Genomic DNA, 26351 nt, shown 5'->3' with positions numbered 1-26351 from the left:
GTATCATTACTAAATATTGTTCTGTGCTGGGGACCGGAGCTGACAGGGACCTCACAGTCCATTGGGGAGACAGACAGCTAAGGATGGAAGGGTAAATGGGATGGTGACACAGTGTGGGAGGGTGACTGGGAGGTAAAGGGAATGGTGCAGAGGGAGGCAGCAGAGCCATTCTTGAAGCATGCTTTCCCTTATGCATGCATGCCGCAGACATGGATTAAGCAGCAGTGAGATATCAGACCCTGAAAACAGTAGTGAGGAGACAGTGCCTCCCTTACAGAACATAGTTTGCTGGGGAGGAACGTACCATCTAGATTGTCAGCGTGAGTTGTTTTGTGTTGCTGTTGTTTTTGTGGGGTTTGGGGATTTTTTTTTGCACCTTTGAAGGTGACTTTTTAGAAAGGCATAGAAAAGACCAGGTGTAGCTAATTTGAGGTCTAAAAAATTAAAAGTCAATATATCAAAATTATATCATTTAAGACCTAGTTTTTCAACACAAAAAGAAAACCTAAACTTTAAAAAAGTCCACTTACATTGCTTATTCTATTTGTAAGTCTAGTAAAATTTGCTGTCATTTTTACAATTTAATTAAATTTCTTTAACTATCTTAAATTGTATTTACACATACAAAATATTTTATTTTCTCTTTGCAGGACTTCAGTTGTCTAACAAACAAAACATTCCAAGTTTCAAAGTAAATATATAAGTATATTTATTTAGTAATAAATTAAAACATAATATGAAATATGGTTAATCTTAGATTATCCTTACCATTTGCAAGGCTATTGACATTATCTTTTACCTTCCAACATAAAATTAATTATTCAATTGCGTATTTTAAATTGAACTAGCAAGGCTAATCTATTACTCTAATATGGTAAAATTTTTGAATTGTTACAAATACTTTAAAGACCAAGCATACACAGGTTGTCTTTAAACTTTGTATGAAAATATTGATATTGTAGGTTTGATTTACTTTATTTCTCTACCTAAGTTTTAATCTTCTGTAGTTAAAAGATGCCTACTAAGGAACCTTATGCCACCCCAAGCAAGATGGGGGGAGGGGTGGTTACCATCTTGGTTGACGTTACCTATTAACCAGAGATTGGACTGGGATGCAGGAAATTCTTACTGATGACACCAGTGGGATGCACTGAGCCCCAATTCTAGTCACTGGAAAAGGAACCCTCAACATTTACAAAACGGCTGGTCTCAAGGCCTTGAGCACGTATATTCAACTTATACATAAATTGATTCTTCTGTCTGGCTTGAAATTACTACCTCTTTGTCAGGATATAAGAACTTCCTTCACTGCTTGGTTTAATTTCCATGTCTTTGGCTGTCATAAGACAATGTACTGTTATCTTTTGTCTGATTCTAAAGGTAGAACCAGATCTGTCTGATCCTTTATACCCAACTTTAATTCTTTTGCAAACACTTTGACCATTATGGTCTGATTTGAGTTGACAGCTTCTGCTGTTTGAATGTTATTCTTGCTTAACAGGGCCACAATTCTTACAGATAATACAATAACATCCAATTTTATTTTACATTTCCCTTGTGGCTTCATGTAGCTCTTGAGTCACAACACTGATGTCATGCTCCTGACATAGATAGGAGAGACCTTTGTGACAAACTTGATGGGATTTGTCAGTTGATTAATGACCAGCTGTTTTTCAGCATCCCAGGTATGACACAGCCGTGATCCAGTTGTATCATCTTGGGGCAAGACAATAACTGCTTTGTCTATTAAATTCTAATTTAGTGTAGTCTGAAATATCGGTGTTTTACTCTGCTTTGTTTAGACATTGCTCAAGAATTAACTAAATTTTATCTTCTGGGAAATTGTCATAGTTATGGAGAGCAGTGTGGTAACAAATAGCTTTGCTTTCTTCCAGATCTTTGATGATGCGTACAAATCCCAGCTCAGTTGTGTAGTCGTGGATGACATTGAGAGACTGCTTGGTGAGTCATAACATTTGCTATTGTACTATCTTTGCCACATTACAACTCATGTCTCACCAATCACAAGAGAAAAATAATGGGTATTTACAAACTATAAAGCAATAGAAATACCTTTCTTTGTCTTATATGGAAATATAACATTATCTCTTATCTCTCTAGTCAATGGTGGTATTCGTGTTAAATATGCCTTAACTCTATTAAATATGACCGTAACTCTATTATAAACTGCTTTCTCTTGTAAGGACTCCTGCCTCATGTTAGTTTGTATCTTCTATGGAGTTCCCTGTCCATAATAAATTATTAGTAATTTTTGATAATGGATATATTTCCTATTTAGTACCTCTGAGCTGCCTGTAGCTCAGAAGTTCCACTTATGAACTTTGACAAAACTAATGAAAGAAGGGTTTATGATTGGAGTGCAGTCACACTTGGGGCAGAAGCTGCAAGCTCCTTGTACTTTAGTTTCTACTCTTATAAAAGAGACTCTGTTCTCTTCCTTACTTATCCCATTGAGTAATTGTGAAGACAAAAATGGGATGATAATATTGAAAACATTCTGAAAGTTAAAAGTGCTCTACAGTGATTTTAAAAAAAATATTTATTAAACATTTCCTAAGTTTAAGTACACTCCTACAGGACACAGAGATGGGTAAGACAGCCCCTGCACTCCGCTCATAAGATGTAATCTACAAGGAAATGCCAGAAAAGTGTTGTTACTCTTACATTCTATTTCATTGCAAAAATTAGATAAATCTGGAATAAGCTTAATAACAGTGGCTCAGGATGTTGTAATAAACTGTGTTGAAATTGAACCCACCTGGTGACTTAATAAACCTCTGAAAATACTACCCAACACCTGATGACTCCCATCCCTTCTTCCTTGAGCTATCCATAATGTTGTAGTAATGATTTCAAGTTAACTGTTCTGACTATGTTTTAACCATGATTTTCAGACTTGCTTTAGGCCCCCTGTTATTTTTCTGTTTCCTAAGGCAATGTTTTTTCTTAACAAAGCAGGTATATCTGTGAGGTCTTAAAGTGAGAGTTTTATCTAGTGACCTGGGTTTTTGGTCTGCTATTTTTGATACATTTCAGCCCAGTTTATAGGATTATTTCTTTAAAAGCTTTTAGGCACATACTCATAGCTCTGTGTGAATTCCTTTATCTAAACACAATTGAGATGTGTGGTCATAGCAACACTACTATGTCAGGAATGTGTGCCCTCGAAGTATATTTTCACTTGTATGAATAGTTATCTGTACGTGTTTGTTCATTTATTCAACAAGCATTTGCTGAACCCTTACTGTGTTAGAATTATTAGGGTCTCAGAAAAATAAGTAAGATGCTGTCTGTTGTTATAACATATATTGGCAAAACTTAATGCAGAGTAGAGTGTGCCATTGTTCTGGATAATCAGAAAAGGGAAGGATCACTTTTGACTTCAGAGGGCTGGTTCCTGAAGGTAGCTGTAAGCACAGGGCAAGGGTGCATATGCAATGTGCAGAGAAACCTAAGGAGGTGGCAGATGTGCTAAATCTTCAAGGGTTGGTAGAAATTTAACAGGTGGAAAGTTCTCTTAGTAAATTCTTTGTTCTTCACCACCTGAGGATCAATCTTAGTGGCTCTACCATCTTTTCAGTTATAATTAAGTCCCTTATTTACCATTTTCCCCTCTAACCATTTTCTAGCATGGTGTTTTGTTGCCTATGTACTTACTGTATTGCCATGGTTTGCAGCAATTCCTTGGAAATGCTTCATAAACACACCTGGAGGATTTTACCCTCTTTAAAAAAAAAAACTTTCTCTGAATTGCAGACAAAGATGTCTATATGAACTCAAAATGTATATGTAGAAGCTATTTTTAAAAAATTTATTGGTAAGAGTTATTAAATAATATTTTAAACATTCAATTATCAGAGATATTTTTTCTTATTACCATTAGTTGCATGGCTGTTGGGCTGAGTTTTCTCTTGATGTACCATGTTTCCCCGAAAATAAGACCTAGCCAGACAGTCAGCTCTAATGTGTCTTTTGGAGCAAAACTTAATATAAGACTGGGTCTTATTTTATTGTAATATAAGACTAAGTCTTATATACTATTATACCGGGTCTTATTTTACTATAATATAAGACTCGGTCTTATATAATATAACATAATGTAAGACTGGGTCTTATATTAATTTTTGCTCTTTTATTTGGGGAAACAGGGTAGAAAAATCTGAATGTTTGGAATATGTGCATATATGTACCGATCCCTAAACATAGCAATGTTTCTCTTCCAGATTATGTCCCTATTGGCCCTCGATTTTCTAACCTGGTGTTACAGGCTCTTCTTGTGTTGCTGAAAAAGGCTCCTCCTCAGGTAAAAATAATAAAGGAACATTTTCACAGTTTTTCTGGTAAATTCCATATACCGGTGCACTCTCTTTAAATAAACATACAGAATTCTGTTGATGGATTTTGAAGGTCATCTAGTCTCGCCTTCTGTATTAATGTAAATGATTTTCTTAACAGTCAGAAAAGTTCTTCAGTGTTTTTTTTGAAGCTCTCAAGATCCCAGTTTCAATTAGTTTTGTTTTTTAAGTTCCCCATATTGCATACACATCCTATCCCCACTTCATCTCCTATGAGAGATCATGATATTAATATAGAAGGGATTAAATACATGTTCCCATTTGTTTCATTTATCATTTCATAGGTTTGCTAAGAATTTGTATTTGAGGAAATTAATTCCTATAGGCAGATTTTTTTTTTTTTTTTTTAATTTTGACAGGTGAATTTCAGTTATTTCTCTTGTGGCATGTGGCATATTTAAGGAGTGAGTTTATAACCAATATCTTGGTTCATATGGTTGCATTTTTACTGATGTGGTGATTGGAGACTGGTGACTTTGATAGGTTAACACATTTAAAACTAACCTAAGAGGGATGGTTAAATATGATAATTATGTAGAGTCTGCCAGAGCATGTTTGGCTATGACACAAGACAAAAATTCTCTTGATTGATTCTACATGCTATTACCTCGAAGAAATGCCAATCAAAAGCAGATACAAAGGGATTAAGTACTAACTTGCAAAACATCTTAATGTCTGTATGGAAATCTCATATTCGAAGTTAGACATATAAACTAAGCTCAATGGAAAATATTTAATATTGAGCTGGTGATTTAATAGTTAAAAGTGTGTGTGTGTGTGTATGTTAGACCTTAAGGAAAGGATTTGTCTTGATTTTCTAGGGTTTTTTTGTTTGTTTGTTTTTAATTTCTGGAATAGTGAAAAGAAACATAACCTATAACAACCTTGAAATTTTATTACGTGTATGCATTGTGAAAGGATTTTTTTAATCCTATTTCCATAAACTATCATTCCCAGTAATTGGAGTTTTAGCTTATGCTAAGGCTGAAGTTAGAGAAGTGAAGTGAGTGTATTTTTCCTTTCTCTGATTCCTTCAATAAATACATAAATAGATATATCTAAAGTTGCTAGAACAAAAATAACCCCAGTATTTAAATATATCACATACCAGGGCAGCTGGTTAGCTCAGTTGGTTAGTGCGTGGTACTCTTAACAAGGTTGCCAGTTCAATACCCACATGGGCCACTGTGAGCTGCATCTTCCACAACTAGATTGAAACAGCTACTTGACTTAGAGCTGATGGGTCCTGGAAAAACATACATACACGCATACATACATACATACCTACATACATAAATAAATCACATACCAAAAAATCCTTTTTTATGAAATCTGCATTTTAAAAATTATTAGATTGGGAGACTTTCCAGGCATTTAAATTTATTTCTTAACAGATATATATTTTTTTCTTCTTTTTTTTTTTCCACATAAAAAGAATTTATGCTAAAAGTCATTTAGGAGAGGGAAGAATAATTTTTCAGTGGTATTTTTCAAACTGCCTGTCTTTACATTGTTAAGTACTGTACACATTGATTTAAACAGAGAGACATCCCCTACCTGAGAATTATGTGTAATCTAAAATAGATGCTAACAGAAATAAACAACATATTAACAAATGACCTGCAACATTTTGATTAAACACTTAGGAATAAATTCCTCTTTTGTGACACAAACTCGATCAAAATGACGGTGTGAGGTGAGCCTCTGTAAAGCAACCCTGGAATTTACAACTAATTGAACAAAAATAACTCCACAAAGGACTCCCTGCACAGCAGACAGGCAAGATGAAGAGGCCCACTACTGAATTCACCTAAAGGTGGGCGAATCGCTGGGGGTGGGGGGGGAGGCGGGAAGGGAGAAGTGCGGAGACAGAGCTGCGCAAGCGCAGGACGCAGACCTAGCTGAGTGCTCCGAGCTCGCTGCATCCCGAACTACCGCAGCTGCCTGGAGAGGGAAGAACTTGGACTGCTAGGGCTCTGTTTATGGCCCACAGGGCTGAGGGGGCATCATATAACACGGCTGAACCCAACGCTCACGGCAGAGACCTCGGAGCAAAGACTGAGGGAAGAAGTCTGAAAACGGTGGTTTAAGCCCTCACTGCCGAGCAGACAACGGAAGCTGTAGGCAGTGAGATGAGCCTCCCCTTCCTTACCCTCCCAGAACTCGCCCCGCCCCCACCTGCCGGTGCTAGAAGCGGAACAGTAGCAGTGTCAGATCAAAAGAACAGAATATTTGCTGTTCTGAGAACTGTGGACCACAGAGAGATTCGCTGCCCAACTAGTTCCAGCAAAGGGGAGGGAGCTGTGGAAGTAGGACCGGCTGTGGTGGTGGTCGCCACCATTGCTCTGGGCCACCTCTCACAACTCACCCCGTCCCTGGCCCCACCTATCTGGGCGGATCCCTGCAGGAGTAAACAGAACTACTGAAACATACGGGCTCTGAATCTGGTGCAGGAAGAGCTTTGGAACTTCAAAAGGTCTCCGCATACCCACACGGACACTGCGCCCTGTGACCTAGGCGAACTATTAACAGAGGAGAAGCTTGTCTCCCAGGGAATCCCCCCATTGTGTGACAAGCTGGAATGGTGCAGAGAAAACATAGCACTACCATGTGAGAGAGGGGAAAAAAAGGCTGCAGTCGGAGAGAAAATAAAACATTCTACCAACAAGTACTGGGAAACAAAAGAAAGACCTCTTCCTATCAATCTGTTGCAGAAGCCACTCCTGTAGATATCTAGGAAGAGAAATAACAAATCAGTAATTGCCATGAATAACCAAGGCAACAAGACAGCTCAGAAAGAAAGTGAAAAGTCTCCAGAAAAGGAACTTAAAGATACGGAAATATGTGACTTAAATGACAGAGAATTCAAGATTGCAGTTCTGAAAAAACTCAACGAGATGCAAGAAAACACAGAAAGGCAGTTTAATGAACTCAGAAACACAATCAAAGAACAACATGAGCATTTTACGAAAGAGATTGAAATTTTAAAAAAGAACCAAATAGAATTTCTGGAGATTAATAACTCAATAGAAGAAATTAAGAATGAAATAACTAGCTTAGGTAGTAGAGTTGACCAGATGGAGGAAAGAATCAGTGACATCGAAGATAGAAACCTGGAAATTACACAGATGGAAGAAGAGACTTGAGACTTAAAAGAAATGAAAGAACTCTGCAAGAACTTTCTGACTCCATCAGAAAGAGCAATATAAGAATAATAGGCATACCAGAAGGAGAAGAAAGAGAGAAGGGAACAGAGAATATATTCAAACAAATTGTTGATGAGAACTTCCCAAACTTGTGGACAGAACTGGATCCTCGAATCCAAGAAGCAAATAGAACACCTAATTACCTCAATCCCAACAGGCCTTCTCCAAGGCACATTGTATTGAAGCTGTCTAAAATCAACAACAAAGAAAGAATCCTTAAAGCAGCCAGGGAAAAGAAGATGGTAACCTACAAAGGAAAGCCCATTAGATTATCATCAGATTTTTCAGCAGAAACTCTACAAGTCAGGAGGGAGTGGAACCAAATATTCAAACTATTGAAAGAGAGAAATTGAGCCAAGAATAACATATCCAGCAAAGATATCCTTTAGATATGAAGGAGGAAAAAGACCTTTCCAGACATACAGAAGCTGAGGGAATTTTCTAATACACGACCTGCACTACAAGAAATACTAAATTCGACCACCATCAACAGGGACAATTTATGGCAACCAAAACATAAAAAAGGGGAGAGTAAAGGCCTGAACCGGAATATGGGAATGGAGAAAGTAAGCGTGCTGAAGAAAATGGAATACTCTAAATATCAAACTTTCTTTTACATAAACTTAAGGGTAACCACTCAAAAAAAATCCAGAACTGAAATATATACTGTAATAAAAGAAGAAACAGAGGGAAACATCATAGAATACCACCACACAGAAATAATAGACAACAACAAAAAGGCAAAGAAACAATGGAGACACAGCCTTACCAGAAAACTAAAGATAGAATGAGAGGAAATCCCCACATATCAATAATCACCCTAAATGTAAATGGACTGAACTCACCAATAAAAAGGCACTGAGTAGCAGATTGGATCAAAAAACTAAACCCAACCATATGCTGTCTCCAAGAGACACATCTCAGCTACAAGGACAAGCATAGACTCAAAGTGAAAGGGTGGAAATTGACACTCCAAGCAAATGGTACCCAGAAAAAATCAGGTGTAGCCATAATATCAGATGAAACAGACTTCAGGGTGAAAAAGATAATAAGAGACAAAGATGGACATTTCATAATGGTAAAGGGGACTATACAACAAGAAGACATGACAGTCATCAATATTTATGCCCCCAATTAGGGAGCACCGAAATATAGCAAGCAACTACTAACAGAACTAAAGGGAGAAATTGACCAAAACACAGTTATACTAGGGGACTTAAATACATCATTGATAGCTATGGGTAGATCATCCAAACAGAAAATAAATAACGAAATAGCAGCCCTAAATGACACATTAGATGAAATGGACATAATTGACATATATAGAGCACTTCATCCTAAAACATCAGACTATACATTCTTTTCTAGTGTACATGGAACATTCTCAAGGATAGACCATATATTGGGACATAAAATCAGCCTCAGCAAATTTAAGAAGATTGAAATCATACCAAGCGTATTCTCTGATCATAAGGCTTTGAAATTGGATATCAACTACAAAAAGAAAGCAGGAAAAAACACAAGTACATCGAGATTAAACAACATACTTTTAAAGAAGAGCTGGGTGAAAGAAGAAATTAGAGGAGAGATCAAAAGATACATAGAAACAAATGACAATGAAAATACATCCTACCAAAATTTTGGGGATGCAGCGAAAGCAGTTTTAAGAGGGAAATTTATATCATTACAGGCCTATCTCAAGAAATAAGAAAAATCCCAAATAAATAACCTCATGTTACACCTTAAAGAACTAGTAAAAGAAGAACACGTGAAACCCAAGGTCAGCCAAAGAAAGGAAATAACAAAAATCAGAGCAGAACTAAATGAAATAGAGAACAAAAAGACAATAGAAAAAAATTAATGTGACAAAGAGCTGGTTTTTTGAAAAGATTAGCAAAATTGACAAACCCTTGGCTAGACTCACTAAGATAAAAAGAGAGAAGACACTAATTAACAAACTCAGAAATGAAAAAGGGGAAGTTATCACGGACACCACAGAAATACAAAGGATCATCCAAGAATACTATGAAGGACTATATGCCACCAAATTCAATAACCTAGAAGAAATGGGCAAGTTCTTAGAAACATATAGCCTTCCAAGGCTGAACCATGAAGAACTGGAAAATCTAAACAGACCGATCACCAATAATGAAATTGAATCAGTCATCCAAAACCTTCCCAAAAGCAAAAGTCCGGGACCAGATGGCTTCACTAGTGAATTCTACCAAACCTTCAAAGAGGATCTAATACCAATCCTGCTCAAACTCTTTCAGAAAATTGAAGAAGAGACAGTACTCCCTAACTCATTTTGTGAGGCCAACATTACCCTGATACCAAAACCTGGTAAGGACAACATAAAAAAGAAAACTACAGACCAATATCTCTGATGAATACAGATGCAAAAATCCTAAACAAAATTCTAGCAAATCGAATACAACAATGCATTAAAAAGATTATTCATCACGACCAAGTGGGGTTCATCCCCGGGGCACAAGGATGGTTCAACATCTGCAAATCCATCAATGTGATACATCACATAAACAAAATAAAGGACAAAAATCATATGATTATATCAATTGATGCAGAAAAAGCATTTGACAAGATACAACATCCATTTATGATTAAAACACTTAATAAAATAGGTATAGAAGGAAAATACCTTAACATAATAAAGGCCATATATGACAAGCCCTCAGCTAATCTCATAATTAATGGTGAAAAACTGAAGCCCTTTGCTCTACGTTCAGGAACGCGACAGGGCTGTCTCCTATCACCTCTGCTTTTCAACATAGTGTTGGAAGTCCTTGCCAGAGCAATCAGGCAAGAGAAAGAAATAAAAGGCATCCAAATTGGGAATGAAGAAGTTAAATTATCACTCTTTGCAGATGGCATGATGCTATATATTGAAAACCCTAAAGACTCCACCAAAAAAGCTATTAGAAACAATCAACGAATACAGTAAAATTGCTGGCTACAAAATCAACGTACAAAAGTCCATTGCATTCCTATATACTAACAATGAAATCTCAGAAAAAGAAATACAAAAAACAATTCCTTTTGCAATTGCAGCGAAAAGAATAAAAAGCTTAGGAATAAACTTAACCAAGGATGTGAAGGACCTATATGCTGAAAACTATAAGACATTTTTGAAAGAAATTGAAGAAGACACAAAGAAATGGAAAGACATTCCGTGCTCATGGATTGGAAGAATCAGCATAGTTAAAATGGCCATATTACCCAAAGCAATATACAGATTTAATGCAATCCCCATCAAAATCCCAATGGCATTTTTTAAAGAAATAGAACAAAAAATCATCAGATTTGTTTGGAACCACAAAGGACCCCGAATAGCCAAAGTAATCTTAAGAAAAAAGAACAATACTGGAGGTATCACACTCCCTGACTTTAGCTTGTACTACAGGGCTACAATAATCAAAACAGCATGGTATTAGCAGAAAAACAGACACATAGACCAATGGAGTAGAATTGAGAACCCAGAAATAAAACCACATAAATATGGACAGATAATTTTTGACAAAGAAGCAAAAAACATACAGTGGAGAAAAGACAGCCTCTTCAGTAAATGGTGCTGGGAGAATTGGATAGCCACGTGCAAAAGAATGAAACTGGACTGCTATCTGTCAGCATGTACCAAAATTATTTCAAAATGGATCAAAGACTTAAGCATAAGACCTGACACAATAAACTGCATAGAAGAAAACATAGGTACTAAACTTAGGGACCTTGGGTTCAAAGAGCATTTTATGAATTTGACTCCAAAGGCAATGGAAGTAAAAGCTAAAATAAATGAATGGGACTATATGAAACTTAAAAGCTTCTGCACAGCAAAAGAAACCATTGACAAAGAGGCAACCAACTGAATGGGAGAAGATTTTTGCAAACAGTGCCTCCGATAAGGGGCTAATATCCAAAATATACAAGGAACTCATGAAACTCAACAACAAAAAAACAAACAACCCAATTGAAAAATGGGCAGAGGAGCTGAAGAGACATTTCTCCAAAGAAGACATACAAATGGCAAATAGACATGAAAAAATGCTCAACATCACTAATCATCAGAGAAATGCAAATAAAAACCACAATGAGATAAGATACCACCTCACCCCAGTCAGAGTAGCTATCATCAAGACAAATAGTAACAAGTGTTGGAGAGGCTGTGGAGAAAAAGGAACCCTCATACACTGTTGGTGGGAATGCAGATTGGTGCAGCCGTTATGGAAGGCAGTGTGGAGGTTCCTCAAAAAATTACGAATAGAATTACCCTATGACCCAGCAATCCCTCTCCTGGGTATCTACCCAAAAAATCTGAAAACATTTATACGTAAAGACACGTGTGCTCCAATGTTCATTGCAGCTTTGTTTACGGTGGCCAAGACATGGAAACAACCAAAATGTCCTTCGATAGATGAATGGATAAAGAAGTTGTGGTATATATACACAATGGAATACTATTCGGCGGTAAGAAAAGATGATATAGGAACATTTGTGACAACATGGATGGATCTTGAGAGTATAATGCTAAGAACCATATGATTTCATATGATTTCACTGATATGTGGTATATAAACCAAAAACAACAAAAGAACAGACAAACAAATGAGAAACAAAAACTCACAGACACAGACAATAGTTTAGTGGTTACCAGAGGGAAAGGGGGGTGGGGGGTGGGAGATGAGGGTAAAGGGGATCAAATATATGGTGATGGAAGGAGAACTGACTCTGGGTGGTGAACACACAATGGGATTTATAGATGATGTAATACAGAATTGTACACCTGAAATCTATGTAATTTCACTAACAATTGTCACCCCAATAAATTAAAAAAAAAATTCCTATTTTGTAAAAATCATTGTAAGACTTGAGGAGAAGAACATTATCTTTTGAACCTTACAACATCTGATACAGGTTTATACATATGCACTTCGTGAATAATTTATTCAACTATATATATATATCATTTGTACAAAACAATATATTTTTGAGTGTCATTTTAGTAGGATTAACTGTTTAACTGTGGCTTGTATTATTTGGCAAGGTATGACTAAAGTGATAAGATTCAAAAATAAGTAAAGTTCAAATGGCCAATAAGCACATGAAAAAAAATACTCAACATCATTAGGCATCAGGAAAATGCAAATCAAAGCCACAATGAGATACCACTTCATACCCACTAGATGGCTATAATCAAAAGTCAGATAATAATAAGTGTTAGCGTGCATAGGGAGAAATTGGAACCCTTGTACACTGCTGGTGACAGTATAAAAATCATGCAGCCTTTGGAAACAATCTAGCAGTTCCTCAGCAGGTTAAAGCTAGTTACCATATGACCTCACAATGCTAAGTATATACCCAAAAGAAATGAAAACATATGCTTACCCAAAAGCTTGTACCTGAATGTTCATAGCAGCATTATTCATAATAGCCAAGAAGTGGAACCCAAAAAAAAAAAAAAAGAAGTGGAACCCATCCAATGAAATAAAATGTGGTATATACATGCAATGGAATATTATTCGGCAATAAAAAGAAATGAGTACTGATATATGCCATAACTTGGATGAACCTTGAAAACATGCTAAGCGAAAGAAGCCAGTCACAAAAAACTACATGTTGTGTGATTCCATTTATATGAAATGCCCAGAATTGGCAAATCTATAGAAACAGAAAGTAGGTTTGTGAATGGTTACTTTGGATTGGGAGGGGTACCTAGGGAGAATGAAAGGTGACTGCTACTTGGTATGAGGTTTCTCTTTGGTGTGGTGAAAATATTTTAAAATTGATTGTGGTGATGATCGCACATCTCTGTGAACATACTAAAAACCATTGAATTGTACACTTCAAAACAGTAAGTTGTGTGTTACACAAAATCTATCTCAATAAAATGGTTACCAAAAAACAAGTGGTTTCAGAAGCTACTTAATGATGAGAGGGGCATTATATAAAGAGCTAGAAGTAAGGAGTGAGCACCCAAGGCCCCTGGCCCAGCTTGGGAGAAGTCTTAGAAATAGGAATTGGATCATTAAAAAGGGATGTAGAATGAATTTCTCTTGGAAATGAAAAGGAAGGATATAAGAATATGTAAGAAGTAAAAGATCTGGTCTCCTTAGTGATTGGAAATGGCAGAGATTCTCTTTTAAGAGAATACCAGCCTGTCATTAATCAGCATTTAGTGACTCTGACCTGGACTGCTACATGACTTCCTGTATAAGTGAAGCAGTGGCAGAAGAAATTCACGTTTGAAATATTTCTTGTTGGCACATATTTAACAAAATAAAAATATGCTTTCTCTCTGTCACCTTGCTTTTTAAAATTCATTTCTATTCTCTTGGGAAAATTTCAGGCTGATCTAGTGTCAAGAATATTTGTCATTTTAGAGTAGAAGCATTTATGTTTTTTAGATATTTTCATTAAATATTAAAAGTATATGAATCTGAATGTTGTAGAAATGCATAGATTGGTAGAAAACTATCGCTGTCAAGAAAACAGGTATTTTTCTTTAAAAAGAGGAATGGTACATACATACAATAGAGTAATCATATCAGTCACAGAATCCTTAATTTTGCATTTGTTGTAATTCCAGCTTTCACACAGAAAAATTGTGTGCATGTGTGCACATGCTCAAATAAAAGAACCCCTTCGGGGGCACTATGTTGTTATGTGTCAAGATATTCTCTTTTCTACTTTTCCCCCTCCCCCACACCTCTCCCTGGTTGTAAATTGGCTTATTAAAACTGGTTCACAAGCCTTCCTTTTTTCCCTTTGTGATTGCTTTGGTCTTGGATTTTCAGTGTAAGACTAAAAATTCAAGTCAGATTTCAGTTACTAGGATAATTTTCTTTGAATTTAAAATTTTTCTAAGTAAATGCATAGATTTTTAATGAACCTGATATTCAGTGGATTTGCTTTAAATTTAGCTGGAGAGTTAATTTCATGATTCATTTATTAGTCTTTTGAAAGTATATAAAAAGTGGTATCGGTAGTTCACGAAGACTGAAAAACATCATCACATTTTGTTTAGCATCTTTTTAAAACCAATTAAAAGCTTTTCTAAAATGGATTGAACAGGAGAAAATAAAACATGTTCCCTAGGTCTTTATTTCAATCAAGTTTCCCTGTGTTCTGCAGGAGAAGAGATCGAGGGGGGATAGAAAAATTGAAAAGGGCTGTCCCAGCAGGGAGCCACGCCGGAGAAAAGGGCTGCTCTGAGAACTCGGCAGCCACAGCTCAGAGGCTCCCAGGCTGCTTCATCTACATGCAGAGTCACACAAGGCATGGGGGCGCTCACCGTCACCACAGAGGTTTCACATGTGCTTCCCTGCTGGTTCCTGTGAAAAGCTAACAATTGGCTTGGAGGGTAAAAGACCACTGCCGTTCACCCTCCCTGAGCTGGACGTACAATTTGTCCAGTGTTAGGAAATGTCCGGCTTAGCCGTGAGAGGCTTGAAGACACCCCTCCTTCCAGTGAGAGCCCTAAAGCCGCCTCTTTTACTTGATGACACTGGGGCTCTTTTCAAGTTTTGCAGATTTATGGAAGTTGAGGAGAATGTGCTTTTCAAGATCAGGAGTTTGAAAGCCTTGGTCTTAATGTCAAGGAAGCAGCAGTATAGTAAGGCGGCAGGGCCAGGTAAATCTTCCCGCAACCTGCAGCACCAGTGGCTTTGTTATTTTCCTCATGGATCTCTTCTGGTGCCTTCTTTTTGTAGGATGGGGTGGGAGAGACAGAATAAAGTACCTGAAGAGGAACTCCTCAGGCTGTAAAATGACATGACTTCCCAGTTTCCTCAACAAGTGTGAGAGTAGTTAAGCCCATTGAGTGACTGCCTTAATGCTAGTTTTACTTAACACTGTCGGGAGTCAGACTGGAAGATCTCATCTGTACGTACAAGAATAGCCTTGTAATTTATGGAGAACCAATGCTCGTTCAGTTCAGTGCTTGCCAACCTTTTTCAGATCGTGGCATATAGAAAATGGTAACATTTGAGGAAGTAAAGGTGTGAGGCCACCACTCCCAGCTGGCCAGAGATGCAGCCAGCCCGAGGGCCAGCCAGCCTTCCCAGGGCCGACGAGAATTGATTCTCTTAGTCCACCTGTAACTCACATGCAGCACGCCGGTTAGAAAACTCTGGAAAATACAAACTTTTACAAAGGAAAACAAGATCACTCCAAATTCATAGCAATATTACTGACGTAGGACTCAGACCTAACTACCAGCTGTTAGAGTTTTAGCTAAAGTATAAAATTGTTGGAAAAAAATAACTTCCTCCCTGCTCTTGCACCTGGGAATATTACCTAATAAAAACAGGTAGTGATCAGAGCCAGGATGGGCTCTAAACATGTGAACCAAAAGGCAACTTAGTAAACTCCTGCTGGGAACTCAGGCAGACAGATTTGTTTCTCCATGGGTTTCGCTTTCACATTACCAGTCTCTAAACAGGATTGCTTTTTATGTGGTCCTTATATGACATCTTAGTACAGTCTTACTTCAGAGATATTGTTAGGAAGTCTTGGTAATATTAAGCAACTCTTCAGGCTTAGGGTTGCTTTAGCGAAATAAGTAGATAATGGAAGAGACTCCAAACCGTGCAGGCCTAAACATGAGTATCTCCCCATCTATCTGTTGAAAATTAACTCTGGCTAATGACTACAATATGACTCAATAAGATACATAACCACTTTAGGAAGGAGGTGTAGTCATTTTGCCAGACACATTAATCGTAATCACTGATGTGGTGACTTTTGCATTGGACTTCTTTATTGAAAAATGGCTGAACGATGATTGACCATCTTGGGGCCCAGTTTTCCCGTTTATTAAGTCAGTGGCATGAGATGGCTACTACATCTTATAAAATTCTCTATAAGTATACTTTGCTTAGTATAGTAGATTGTCTCAAAGTTCTGTGTAAATCAAACATATATATAATTCATGTACAGTCATACGCTGCCTAGCTTTTTGGCCAAGGATGTACCACATATACCACAGTGGTCCCATAAGATTATAATGGAACTGAAAAATTCCTATTGCCTAGTGACATCGTAGCCGTCACATAGTAGCACAACACATTACTCATGTGTTTCTAGTGATGCTGGCGTAAACAAACATACTGTGCTGCTAGTTGTATAAAAGTATAGCACATGCAGTTACAGTATAGGCTATGCCGTCTGGTTTGTGTACGTATGCTTTATGATGTTCATGCCACCACAAAATCGCCTCACGATACCTTTCTCAACATAACCACGTCGTTAAGCAGCACATGACTGTTATGTAGATGTAGAACAATTTCAAATACATTAAAAAGCAGAGAAATTTGGTGAGTCCTTTTATAAAACATTGCTACAGATATCTGCTGAATAAAAAACATGTTTTCAAAATAGGGTGGGTTTTTTTTGTTGTTTTGGTAGAGCATATCTATAATAGGTATTAATGAATACAAGAAAGTTACAAGATGTGTGTGTGTGTACCATTTTCAGATAACTAATAATTAAATACCTAAATTTTAATCATCAGAGAAATGCTAATGATGCTGAGACAGTATTCTCTCTGCTAGAATGTCTTTCTCTAGCCCCACTGCCTTAAATATGTTACTGTGACATAATATCAATGTTCGAAAAGTATTGATTATAGTATTATAGTATTCCATGGTGCCATGAATCTAATTACGAGTACCGTCTCCACAGAACTTACTCTTTGTATTGGACTTGGAATCAGAAAACCTGAGGTTCAGTCTTAGCTCAGTCATCGTCTGGCTGTATAACCTTGAACTGTCCCTTATCACCTTTGTATCTGTTTCTTCATCTATGAAATGGAGATAATTCCTCCTGCCTTACCTACCCCATTGAGGGCCAACTAAGATAATGTATAGCGACGTTCTCTGTAAACCTGTGGACTACACAGATAGAAGGTATAAAGCATGGAGTTGCTGGAAAGTAGGAATATGCTATTGTCCACAGAGAATGCCATTTGTAAACAACTGATTTATAGAGTCTTATCCCAAGATCTTCAAAAAGGGAATGGATGTTTGTCCTGATTGATTTGAGTATTCCCATTGCTTGGGGCCTAAGATTCTATTTCATCCTATTTTGTTGCTGATTCAACGTTCATAGAGGGTCTAGTGTTTTGTTAAGACTGTTGTATGGAACTGGAAATGTATTTGCCTGTTTATTTTTTGTTTTAAAGAAAAGAGGTGCCTTTAGGTAATCCACAGAACCTTTAGTTAGTAAGATAGGAAAACTAAAGGATGTAACTACTAAATATAGCAAATTTTCGTGGAAAGTGAGGTCAGAGTTCCAGCTTGGAGTGCCAAGGCACAACATTCCTTATTTGTAACACTGGAAAAAGAAAGAGGGACACCCTGCTTCCCCATCTGTCATTGCTGAAATTTAGAAGCTTCCTAAATCCTAAGACAAATACTCTGGCCTGGGGATTAGGGATCCCTGTTATAAAAGGAAGAATGAAGCAGAGACATAAATTGAAGAGCTCAACAGGGTAAGCAGTAGAGGGAGGGCCAGGGCTTCTGGCCGTTGTGAGATTCCTGAGGACACTACTCCTTACACTTGTCCTCAGCCTCCAGACTGGCCCATCTACTTGCTTTTTCCTTGCAGCCACCTGTTACTTGTAACCAAAGTTCCCCTTTCTCCTAACTGAAGGTGGAACAGAGTAGCATTTCACAGCTTCTCTCCGACCTTCCTGTCTCCAAAACAAAGTACACAGATTTTTGGAGATTTCCTAGGGGCTTATACCACATGGCATGACAGCTATTGGGTAAGAAGAGCCAATAAGAGGAAGCTTACAAAGGGTCCAGAATAATCCATGAATATTCCTGATAGTTGTTGGAGTGAAGATGGAACCAGGCCTTCTTTGATCTTTTTAAGTCACCACTTGGTCTATAACCACAATTTCATCCTGACAGTTCTATTTACCCGTCACATTGGGGAATAGAAAGTGCTTTTCACGAGAAGAGCTCTGGACAGTTTGCATGGCCCTGCCTTTTCTTTCTTTTCTTTATGTTTTTTAACCTGTTTAGATTATGTAGATGGTAATATTTGTTGAATGGATATTTTGAAGATGGTGACTCTTAACTATACGTAGAACTGGCAGTGTAAATAGCACAGGAATTAGAATTCAAAGACTTCTGAGACTCAATTTTCTCATTTGTAAAATAGGAACAATAAAAATATTTAAGTTGAGAGAATGTAATAAGTATTTTTTGTAGTTCTTCGTAAACTGCAAAGCACATCTCAGTTGTTGTTTATTATTCACTTCAAAGAAAATTCTGACTCTGTCATCACACAAAAAATTATATAAAACCAACAAAGTAACCAACCACTATCATCTCCACCTGGCTACTGCTGAAGAAACCAGCCCTAGAAATGTCGGCAAGAAAGAGCATAGCAACTTTGGTTGTTATCTCCTAGCTGCCAGCCATCTTGTTTCTGCAGACACTGCCTTAGCCAGCCCTGGAGCAAGTGGAAGAAGAGGGCCAGTTTCCAGAATAAGAGGAGTAATAATGGGAAGGGAGGATAGAGAAATACCAGGTGGCAGCAGTCAGATGAGAAGCTCTGGCCACCCAGCTACCGTGTTTTCCCGAAAATAAGGCCTAGCGGACCATCAGCTCTAATGCGTCTTTTGGAGCAAAAAGTAATAATAAGACCCGGTATTATATTGTATTTTATTTTATTATACCCGGTATTATATTATATTATATTAGACCCAGTCTTGTATTAAAATAAGACTGGGTCTTACATTAATTTTTTGCTCCAAAAGACGCATTAGAGCTGATGGCCCTGCTAGGTCTTATTTTTGGGGAAACACAGTAGTGACATATTATCTATATAAACTGGGCCTTTATCAGCAAGTGCCTACATGACTATCAAATCACTTTAAAGTTATAAAGAAAAAAGGACTGGAAGAAGTATGCCAAATTGTTTATTGTGACTGCCTTTCTGTTAACGGCCTCCAGACTTTTTGAACACATACCCCTAGTAGTAAAAAAAATTTGAGCTCATCCTACTAGTATTTTAATACATCTATTATTTTATAAGATGATGTTCATTTTAAAACATATATAAAACAGGAAATTTTTTAAAGAATAAAATTTAAAATAAAAGTAAATGAATACAAGAAAGTTACAAGATGTTTGTGTGTGTACCATTTTCAGATAACTCATAATTAAATACCTAAATTTTAATCATCAGAGAAATGCTAATGGTGCTGAGACAGTATTCTCTCTGCTAAAATGTCATTATCTAGCCTCACTGCCTTAAATATGTTACTGTGAATTGAAGTTCTATGATTTCCCCATCTTAAAGACTGCTGTGGCTTAGACGGTAGGATTGTTGGTGATTTTTTTCCAACTTTATTGTTTCCTGTATTTTATAAATTTTCTACAATAAGTGTTTATTACTTTATAATCATGAAAAAAATAAAACTTAATGTGTATACTATTATTTTCACTTTTAACTTAGTAGAGTAACTGTCAGAATTCTTTCATTCTAGTCCTTCTAACTAATTTGCTGTTTGACTAACAGAGTTAAGAGAATCTCCCTTTGTCTCTAAGCTTGTCTGTGTAATGATTTTTGTAACCTTATTTTTTTCCTTTAAGGCTGATTTAATTTAAGGTCTGGTCTATAAGACACCCAGTGGTCCTGAGAGTAAAAGGGTGACAATGCCTCGTGACTGTTGCAGTTGTCCTTGGAAACTCACCTGGCATTCAGCTCGGTGCTGTGCTTCCAGTCTGAACCTATCACAGCTGAATGCCAATGTGACTAAGGTTGACTAAGATAGATGGTGACAATTATATTGAGTTTTATGGAAGGGAGATGGGAACTTTGTTTTCCATCCAAAAATATTTCTTTTGACAGGCAAGTCTGAAATATTACTTTAAGGAATATATGCTTTTACTAGGATGTGCATTTAATAAACATTTGTTCCACACCATAAAAACATAACTATGAATAAGACATTGTACCTGCCCTCCAAGAGCTCGTAATCCAGGACAACCTGTTCTGTTGTAGAGTTTGTGCACAAGGCCAAGTAGCAAGTTGAGGTTATTTAACACCCAGCCTATGCCCTGCTCACCAAGCCCCCAGCTCTGGTCTGGGGCTGAATCTACTCTGAGCAGGATTGTCAGACTTAGTAGGTAAGAATACAGCATGCCTAGTTAAATTCGAATTTCAGAAAGACATCAAATAATTATTTTTAGTGTAAGCATAGCCCATGCAGTGTTTGGGCTATACTTATAATCAAGGCTTTCTCTGGCAATTTTAAAAGAAAGAATATTTTGTGGGCCCCTCAAAATTTTATGGGCCCTTGCCCATAAAATGCCACTGTGCCCATTATGCCTAATGGATAGGTCAGCAATCCCTGTGAATAAAGTCATTTGAACCTCACTTGATTTGGGGTTTTTTTAGTCCTAGAAGTTAGAGGATTTTTGCTTATTTCTTGGTTCTTGGCTATGTTCTGGATAGTTGAAATTGTTCAGCAAATTTGCCTCCAAATTAGTGAGGTATTGTGACTGGGCACATTAAATCCATGTTCTGAAATGTTGGGGCCTAAAGAAGTAAACTGGGTTGTGAAGGGTTAAATGAGGGCAGAGTGTGGAGAGAAATCAAGCTTTGAAAAATCTTGAAAATAAGAGATAATTGCATACTGGTAGAAAACTCTGGAAAGCATTTTAATAAAGAGGAATATTAGGGATAAAAATCACAGCGATAGAAAGAACAAGACCGAACAAATAAAGAAACAAAAACTCATAGACACAGACAAGTTGAGTGGTTACCAGAGGGTAAAGGGGACGGGGGGGTGGGGGGGGAGGGTGGTAGGAGAGGGCAAAGGGGGTCAAATAATACGGTGATGGAAGGAGAACTGACTCTGGGTAGTGAACACATAATGCAATATATAGATAATATAGAATTGTACACTTGAAACCTGTGTAGTTTTGTTGATCATTGTCACCCCAATAAATTTTATTTAAAAAAAAGTCACAGAGGTAGAAATTAAATGAGGAGAAGAAAATTGACCTAATACGCGCAGGAGTCATTGTAGGGTCTATCAAGCTAAAAGCTGAGAGAAGATGGGAAAATCTGCTGTGGAAGCAAGGGTGAGGAGTTTGGTTTAATCAGTGGTCATCTTAAGTGTCTCATGAGAAAATATGTCTACAAAACTGTCCCTTTGGCATTGAGAATACTGTAGCGTGCTCAGTGCAGTCTTATTTTCTTCATTAACCCTTTCTCCTAAGAGCTCAGAGGTCGTAATTTCTAGGTGATATATCTACCTAACTCATAATTAAGGCTCAGCCATTGCTGATAGGACTTAAAAATTACAAAAATAGGAACAATGGACAACAAAATGTAGTGGAAATACCAGTGCGGCCTGTACTGTTTCAGCTCCCTCCTGGAAGTAAAAGCTTAGAATAGGTCACTTCACGTCTCACCCTGGGTTTCTCATCTACAAAATAACCGGGAGAGGGAGAAGGAGAGGACTAGGTCCTCTTTAAGAGATACTCCGAGTATAAAATCTGATGACTCAGTATCTTTTTCACAAATTGGTACTAAAATATCCTTTAATATCACAAAGTGGGCTGCTCACCTATAGTAATTATTTACAGTTATTTGGGGTGAAGTTTCTCATTTCATTTCCAATCTGCATCACGACTTCCCCTTCTGATTGTCCTCTGTCCTACTTGCAGTACCATGAGGATGGTTGCAAAGACCGCAGCCTAAGAATTTGCTTCGGGGTAAAATCTAATGGAGAGTTTAGTTGTCTGCCTAGTTGTAGCATGATTTATTTGAAACATCCTTCCTTTGGTATTCAACTTAAACATTTAACTACCAAAAAAAGAAGAAGTTACAGACATCTGAGCATGAGACATCAGAAATGCATGCAGGAGATGCAAAGAGGCCCCATTCCTCCCGTTTCACTGCCCAGTCTGCTGGTTGTTTTCAGTTGTACTCAGTTTTTTCCCTCGGTTTGGGGAAACCGAGAGTTGTAAGAGGTGCTTAATAACACTTGTTATCTTACTAGCTTAAATAAATAGTTTCTATGAATCTTACCTTCTCCTCTGTTAGAGGAGTCTGTATTATCCAATCAATAGCTGGGCTATTGATTCATCAATTAATTAACTAAAAGAAAGAGATGACAGCCTTTGCATCTACTTATATTGTAAATGAAGCATACATGCCATCGATTCTAGATTATTTTCTTTGAAACTCGTTGTTATCACAGCATTCAACACTCGGGGCTCAGAGACATATTTTCCTGTCGAACACGGTATAATACGCATTCTTCTAGGGCCAGAAGAGAGAATGTAACAAGGAAGGAGTGATCTGCTACTTTTGACACCTACACTAAGATCACCATTGATTCATTCAACACAAATGTATTAACTTCTCACTACGGACACATCACTAATAGCAGACAGACAGAAGTCCTGTCGTCACGAAGGAAGACCAGCAGTAAATACAATAAATAAGTAAAGACAGTAAATGAGTAAAGTATTTAGTATGTTAAAAGGTGATTCATACTGTTGGGGGAACATCGGGATAAAGGGAAGTGAGGAAGAGGGGAAGTGTCCTTACAAATGGGGCTGGGGAGGAGGGTGCATTGTGTAGGCCTGTGGAAAAGGTGACCTTTAGGCAACGCCTTGACTTAGAGGGGAAGAACTTTGTGGGATATATCAGGGGAGAGCATTCTAGGCAGAGGGAACATAGGAGTGTTTTCTGTGTGCCAGGTATGCTGTACTAAGAACTGCAAGGACATAGATGAATAAAACATGGCTCCTATCCCCAGGGAGTTGACAGGCTAGAAACAAGATTCAGACTTGCAAATAAATGCAGCAATGAAGTTGTACAAGCACTATGGTAGGTAGAATTTTTATAAAGGTCTCTATAGTGAACAATACAAACTAAGTAAAAAATATGAGAAATGATTCCCATTTCAAGAATGAAGCTAGGATAAGTGATGGACTAAAGCGCCTTACGAGGAAAGCTTTTTCTGCACCCTCTGCCCTGAACTGATTGTTCCCTCAGAAGTCGCTGCCTCTTACGGGGGTGGTTGGGGGGGGCCTCACTCTCACCTGCTGCCACGACTCCTTCTGAGGGGGTGTTTGATCTTTAGCTTCAGGCCCCGTCTGGGCCTCACAGTAAACCTAGTTAAGCTGAAGATTGACGCTCTCATCTTCTCCTAACCGTGAATCTTGGCCCTCTGGGAGAATGCGTTCTCTGTATCATTTGCTGCTAGTGTCTTTGCTGGAAAGAAGGACTCAGGCGCCCCACTGCTCTCCCACCCCACCTAATGTTTTGGATTCCTGACGTCCTAGTCAGAGGACGATTTTTCAGGTTCCTCTCAAGACCATTCGTTCAAGGTTCACCTCCTTTCATTCTTGCCTCCTCTGATAAGAATGGCAGAGACCCCCCCTCCCCCAAGCATCCTTCACCTCTTGCTCTACTCTGACAGGTAGGTAGGATGTTTAATCCCATTTTTATGGTTGAGGAGGAGACAAGTCCTGAGAAGTGAAATAATCTTGCCAGAATCACACAGCTCTGAGGGATGGGGCCTGTGCTTTTTCTACAGCGTCAAGCCACCTATCTCACACGGGTCTTGCCTCTCTTCCCTTGCTTTTTGCCAGCCCTGGGCTTGCATGAAACAGGATGTCACATATGTGAGTTGTCCGTGAACGGTGCAGACGCTTCCTGGCCTGCTCACTCTTAGAACTGCCTGGCATCCGGGCAGCAGCCTTCTGACCTGGCACTCGGTGGTCCTGCACATAGCTGCCGGGTTCATCGTCCTCTTCATCACAGTTCTTCTCCTCAAGAACCTTCTTTAGTTCCCTGTTGCTTTTTATATTAAATCTCCTACCTTAGTTTAGCATTCTGCGTCTTCCTTGTGTTGGCGGCCTATGCCCCATCTCTCTCAAAAGACTGTTTTCAGCCCTTAGTGCTGATTCAGCTGCCTCCACCACCCAATGGAGACCTGTCCCTCATCTTCCAGGGCCTCCTTTGTCACTGTCTCTGCTGTACCAGGAATCATCCGAGATGACCTCACGCCAATGAAACTGTCCCTTTGTGCCGTGTCCCCTCAGCCATTACGAGTTCGTATTTACTGATGTTTTACTTGGTAGCGGTCCCTGAATATTATTCGCTCTTCCCAGCTAAATTGTAATCACTTTGGAGGCACAAACCACATCTCATAATTCCATAAATACCTGAACAGAAAAATATTCTTGTGAAGGGTCTGATCAACTAATCTGTTGTATCGTTTAGTTACCAGGTTTATAAATTCTTAATATTCTGAAAATTTTCACTCTTGTTTACAAAACTCTCAAATCCCAACAATCAGAAAATAAAGTTTAAGGCTCCCAGCACACCGCAGTTTGGAGTTGCACTTTTAAACTCACTTCTTAATCCATTTCAGTGTTTCCAATTGTTCACAGTTAATTCTGCTTACCAAGGGTGTATTACACTTGCTTGCCATTGAATGATATGGAAAAAATGGCCTTTCTTTACTGCATAACTGACTTTACTTTTGTTCACAGGTTAAAATCAGCCCTTCTATTGCACTGCAGTATTATATTGGTGGCATTTTTATTTAAGAAAAAAAAAAGCTTTCTTCCACATGAACTTTTGTTACAAATCAGTTTATTGGGGCCAATCAATGGGCAGGGCCTGTGAAAGGGTGTGGATTATCTGGTTAGTCCTTTGTGTGGCAAAAGGCTTAGATTCTGCTTAGTACTTTGCTCATTCTTCATCATGTAAAGAAGTGGTTTTTTTGAAGGATCAACACCTGACTGAGTCTTGCCTTTTTCATGGTAATGTTTTCACCTGAGTTACTTCTTATGGTTCTAAGAATTAGTTAACTAATACTTATTTAACCTTGGAACAATGTTTATGATAATCCGATTGGCCGATAGTCATTTTATTTAGGCCTTTTCTTTATTGCAGCAGGACTAACAAGTCTCAGTAAAGAGTATGCTGGAAATAATTTTCCCCCCCAAATAAGTTATCTCTGTACTTTTTTTCTTTCCATCAAGAGGCATGTTTTGGGGCTGTAGACTTCAGACTAGTAGCCATGCATTAACAAGTTGGATTTACCCTTTTGGGTTAAGCTCTACTGTTTTTTTTAAAAAGCTGGCCTTCCTGTTTCATGCTGCTGGCAGCCTTTCCTCCAAAACATTCTGCAGTTGCGATTTATTGTATTAACACATTCAGAGCTGCTTTTTCATGATAAAGCTTCTTCATGAGCATTACCACTAATTAATATACAAAATGACCCAGCACAATTTAATTATTTGGTAACGTTTTTCAGTGTTTTCTTAAAGATGACGCTTTACAAGTCAAGGCCTGAACTTGCCTGGGTCGTGACCTCTCTGCAGTGTTTGCAGTCTTGTTAAACAAGAAGAAAAGCAAAACATAAATTAGCGTCTCCATTATAAGGTGCTCTACATTTCCCAGTCTTTCAACACTGAAGAGTGTAGTCACTGTTAACGTTTGGAGCAAGGTTCGCTGGGAAAAGAGCAGTTCCAGCTTTGTGGAATGAGTAAGAAGCTTCCTCCTCAATGCCATTCTTCTGGGGCCCACCTTGTCCTCCATGAGAGTGGAGCAAGATGAGGGAGTTTGAATTACGGGCTATGGAACATTAAAAACCTCAGGGGGGAAAAGAAGTAGCAGTTACCTTTAAAGGTAATGAGGATGTTCCGCCCTGTGTGGCCTCTGGCATCTATTAGGCTTCAGGAATACGTTCCTTAAGTTTACCACTAGA

The 26351-nt window shown here is 38.1% G+C and overlaps 1 protein-coding gene across 1 annotated transcript in view; it reads left to right on the top strand.

The window, feature by feature from the left end:
- The window catches only part of NSF (N-ethylmaleimide sensitive factor, vesicle fusing ATPase), a 133944-nt gene that overhangs the window by 96841 nt on the left and 10752 nt on the right, over window positions 1-26351 (top strand). Inside the window, exons 16-17 of the mRNA XM_033090520.1 lie at window positions 1896-1962; window positions 4245-4324. Coding sequence (XP_032946411.1) covers window positions 1896-1962; window positions 4245-4324 — 147 coding nt within the window. The remainder of the gene's footprint in view (window positions 1-1895; window positions 1963-4244; window positions 4325-26351) is intronic.

The sequence above is a fragment of the Rhinolophus ferrumequinum genome, chromosome 21 (assembly GCF_004115265.2).
Source record: "Rhinolophus ferrumequinum isolate MPI-CBG mRhiFer1 chromosome 21, mRhiFer1_v1.p, whole genome shotgun sequence".
NCBI classification, from domain to species: domain Eukaryota; kingdom Metazoa; phylum Chordata; class Mammalia; order Chiroptera; family Rhinolophidae; genus Rhinolophus; species Rhinolophus ferrumequinum.
This window is presented reverse-complemented; position numbering and strand designations above follow the sequence as displayed.